General features: G+C 52.2%; 1 protein-coding gene across 1 annotated transcript; it reads left to right on the top strand.

Annotated features, from left to right (window-relative positions):
* Positions 1 to 1835: 1835 nt before the first annotated feature.
* LOC146761573 (uncharacterized) lies at positions 1836 to 3402 on the top strand. The gene is made up of 4 exons (XM_085544318.1): positions 1836 to 2107; positions 2420 to 2559; positions 2737 to 2803; positions 3298 to 3402. The coding sequence occupies exons 1-3, from the start codon at positions 1984 to 1986 to the stop codon at positions 2788 to 2790; spliced, it is 318 nt and encodes a 105-aa protein (XP_085400444.1). The 5' UTR covers positions 1836 to 1983; the 3' UTR covers positions 2791 to 2803; positions 3298 to 3402.
* Positions 3403 to 4327: the final 925 nt, after the last annotated feature.

Here is a 4327-nt window from a genome sequence, read left to right as displayed (position 1 = left end):
GCCCAGCCATTGCGCTGGTTTCTTAGCTGAAAGGGAGGAGAACTGCAGCTGTGCCCGGGTAAGCCAGAACTGGAGGTTTCTCAAACGTGTGAGTGGTAGCAGTGCATGCACTGCAGCTGCAGCAAGGGTAGATGATGGAGTCCTTCTCATGGCAGGAACACAAAATGTGTGCTGCAAGGTATATAACTGCTGATGGGATGGAGCACAGCACTTGCTGGGGAAGTCGTGCCACTTAGACACACGTTGGATCCAGAGCTGGCACAGTTCTTGCAACCAGCTGCTTCCAAGGCATTGCCCTGCTCTTGAGCCCAAACTGCATAAAAAGAAAGCTGGGAAAATGCTTATTCCTCATGATTTTTCCCTTGTAGGCACTTCCTGTAGGGTTCCGGTCCGAGAGGACACTTTGGGGATCCAAGCAGTCCGAGCACAACCGTCTCTTTGCAAGAGCAGGGAATTCCTCTGGAGAGAACCCAGACGGGCTCTAAGAATTTCCCCATGTCTCAGCAAAGAGGCGACTGCTACTTCTACTTCTACTCCACCTGCACTAAGGTACAGTTGACTTTCTTCTGCCTGGGTTTTCTTCCATTTCCTCGTGTTGAAGAGAAAGGGGTGGAGCAGGGGAGACCTGCAGGTGATGTTACCCTCATAGCGCTGCTAACAGCCTGGGCAAACGGCGTGGACACGTACGTTTCAGGCCGTGCTCTTATTTTCCTGTGGTTTCCTTGTGCTTGCAGGGAGACAGCTGTCCCTTCCGCCATTGTGAAGCAGCTCTGGGGAGTGAACAAGTCTGCAGACTGTGGATGGAGGGCAGCTGCTCGAGGAGTAACTGCAAGTTCCGACACATGAAGATTGATGTGAGTGTTTGCCTAAAGATGTGCTCTCCGGCTTAGTCTACAACACCAATTTTCATGGCTGTGGTTGGGCTGAATGCACTTCTGCAGGCTGGATACATTTGCTGTGAAAATCTTACTGGTTTCTGTTTCTAGAGGGGACTGGGAGGAGGTAAAGAAGGCATAGGATTCAGTGCCTTAGGTATATCACAGCAGGAGATGTTTGCATTAGGAGGCAAAGGCATTTTCTCCCCAGATGCAAAAAGCTCGCATTGCTCAGCCTCCTAAAGCTGCTGGAGCTGGGTGGTAGGAGAGAGCTGCACTGCCCTCCTGCCAGCAGGGCTTGGTTGTGCCCTATCAGGCCTTCTCTGTCCTGGATTTCTTCAGAGCAGTTCGTTCTGGCTGCTTGGAGTAGTGAAAGGAGGGGCAAGAAATGAGGGTACAGAGCTAAGGCTCCGCACAATGGTTTCTGATGGCTGTTTGAGCACAGCATCTCCCTGCAGACCTGATGTGCCTGTTTCCATGACCCTTCCTTTCCTTCTCTCTCCAGAAGCAGCGCAGTTTGATTCCCTGCTTCTGGGAGAACCAGCCCGGAGGCTGCCAGAAACCACACTGCGCCTTTCGTCACCTGAAGGAACGTGGTGGGAATGGACCAACTGCACTGCTGAGCCACAGTGAGTGTCCGATGGCGTGAAGCATGAAGGGCTCAATTCTGAATGTCAGTTCTGAGCGGGTGCGGGATGCACGTCACCATTCATTGGGGAGGCGGGGGAGTCGTGATAGTGAAATATCAGTCTGTGCTTTGGCTGTCAGAGCAGCACTGGGTTTTTTCTGAAGTGAGGAAGATGCACTGCAGGTCTGTGCTGACTGCACAGCATTTGGGCAGCGGAAGGCAAATGTAACAAACAGTGCTTGAAAACTTGAAGCTTGTGGTTGACTGTGCTGAAACCTGCCTCCAAGGAGACGCTCGTCAATTATTTCTTGTTTCCTTTCTGCCAGAAGCTGACACAAGTGGCCTTCCTCCAAAGAGCGGCCTTGCAGCAAGTCTGGGGAACCAGGCAGAGGATGACAAGGCACCAGAGAGAGGTACAGATACTCAACAGGCTCCTGGGTTTGATGCACTGTTTTTCTACTGAGATCTGACTGTTCTTTCATGGGACTCTTCTCTGCAGGTGACATCCCAGCTTCCTCCCATGGCCCGTCTGGACGGAAACGCAAACGGTCGGAGGAGGAGAAGGGAAAAGCGGGGGAATTGCCCTGCAAGAAAAAAGTGAAGGGTGAGCACGAGGAGCTCGTTACGGTGCCTCAGAAAAGCAGTGCTGCCACTTTGCATTGCTCTGTATCAGACTTTTCCTTGCCCTGGATTACTACTGAGTGCAGCTATTGGGTTTCTTTGTTCCTTTTTATGCGTTGTTGGTAGACAGAGATGACTGTGTGCAAAACGTGGCTGAGAATCCCGGACAGGGCAATGTAATTCCACTGGCCAAATGTATTTAACTTTGTGGAAGGGTGATGGGATTTATAAGAGAACGTGGATCTCTCTTGAGGCACAGCAAGACAGTACCACCTCTCTCTTCCTTTTACTGTAGGTGGGCGCAGGGTCTCCGTGAGGCCCATTGACTGGAAAACCACCTTCCCCCCAACGCGGAGACAGAAACGAAAAGCAGCAGAGATTCATCCATCTGCTGCTGAGGACACAGATGAGCCCCCAGCTAAAAAACTACCCATGGTAAGAGCAGTGGCAAAAGCAGTAGTGGATATGGAAGGTTTACATTGCTCTTGATGAAAAGGCAGAAATTCCAAGTGTTCTACAGCTCTTCTGTTTCCCTGGAAGGCAGCAGATGTCTCACAAGGTACTTGTGGAAACTCTGACCCGTGCTTCATACTTTGTCTTGTTTCTTCCTAGGAGACTCTTGCTTCGGTACCGCCGAATACACCTAGGTCTGCGTCGAAGTCATAAAGCTTCCAAGCAGGTGATGACCACAACTTGCTCTTCATTAATGCCCTTTTTCCATCAGACAGAAGTTCTTTCACACTGGGGGAAAATGGGGTGTTTGAGATGTGTCATGGCGTAATGCAACAAAGGAAGAGGTCATCTGAGATAACTGAAACTGCTTTGTCAAAACCTCTGCTGAGTTCCTCGTGGGGAAAAGTACCTCAGCCAGCAAGCAGGATTTTGCAGAGGATGATTTCTTAACATGTTTACAGTCAAAGCAGTGAGGGTGGCAATGTGTTTCTGCTACAAGGCCCAGCCCCTGTTTGCCAGACTCAAACTGCTCTACTTGAACAGATAAATCCGCACCATGAAAAAGGCACCCGCTGGTTTCCCTAACTCCAAAGCCAGCCACAGGTTAATCAAATCACCATCCCTATGTGGGTGTGAGGGGCGGGAGGGTCAGCTACAGATTTCAGAGCTGAAAGCACATCTCAGAAATGTCACGTAGATTGTTCTCTTCCTTCCCACAAGTCTGGGACTGCTCCAGGGAAGCCACGCAGACTGATGTGGATGATGAGGATGTGGATGAGCTCCTTCTGGACCTGTCCGACATGACGGCGTAACAGCATCGCCTGATTGTATAGTTTAAAACAACAACAAAAATTAAAACCAACCCTTTTCCTTTCCAGCCCTGCTCCTTTTCATTGTTACTCTGGGGGCATTTCTGAGACTCTGCACTGAGTCTTAAAGCCGAGTCAATGCGGTGACAATCAGCACTGACTGCATTATGTTCTGATTTCCCTATGGCTCAGAGTTCAGGCCCTGCACTCACCGCCAGCTCTGGGTGCTGCTTCAGCATCGAGGGCACAAAGCACCTGTGTGGGCACAGAACGACATCCATCCAGGGCTGAACCTGATACTTCCTCCTTACTCTGCCGTTCCCCGGCGGCCACACCCGGCCTGGGGAGGAGCGGATGGAGCGAATGGAGCGTGGCCGGGAGCGCGGCCTGCGATGCGGATACCGCTGTGCTGATACCACCGTCACATCATCACATCACATCACATCACATCACATCACATCACATCACATCACATCACATCACATCACATCACATTGCATCCTCGGCCTGTGGCACTGCGCACAAGATGGAGGCCAGGCACCGGTGGCGCTGGGGCCGGCTCACCTCCTCGGCCTGTTTGCGCTGTGCCTTCTCCCGCTCGTATGCATGAGGAGCTGCTCGTTGTTCTCCCGCAGCAGCTCCAGCTCCACCTCTTGCTCCTGGTTATTGGTCAGCACCGAGTCCAGGTTCTCCAGCACCGTCAACACCAGCGGCATCAGCTCTTTCACCGCCTCCTCGTCATAGCAGTGGATGAGCCGCTCGAACTCGCGGTAGATGCTGTTGGCCAGGCCCGACACCCACTCCAACATCACCGACCCTGAGCAGTAGTCGTCGCCCAGATACCCCCCACGCCGCCATTGTCCAGCTGGATCTCCAGCATCGTGCCAGCCTCACAGCCGTGCAGGCCATTCTGGCACCTTCTGCGCATCCATAGCCGCGCT

This window comes from Coturnix japonica, chromosome 3 (assembly GCF_054131305.1).
Source record: "Coturnix japonica strain WE chromosome 3, WE-NBRP24, whole genome shotgun sequence".
In the NCBI taxonomy this organism is placed as follows: domain Eukaryota; kingdom Metazoa; phylum Chordata; class Aves; order Galliformes; family Phasianidae; genus Coturnix; species Coturnix japonica.
This window is presented reverse-complemented; position numbering and strand designations above follow the sequence as displayed.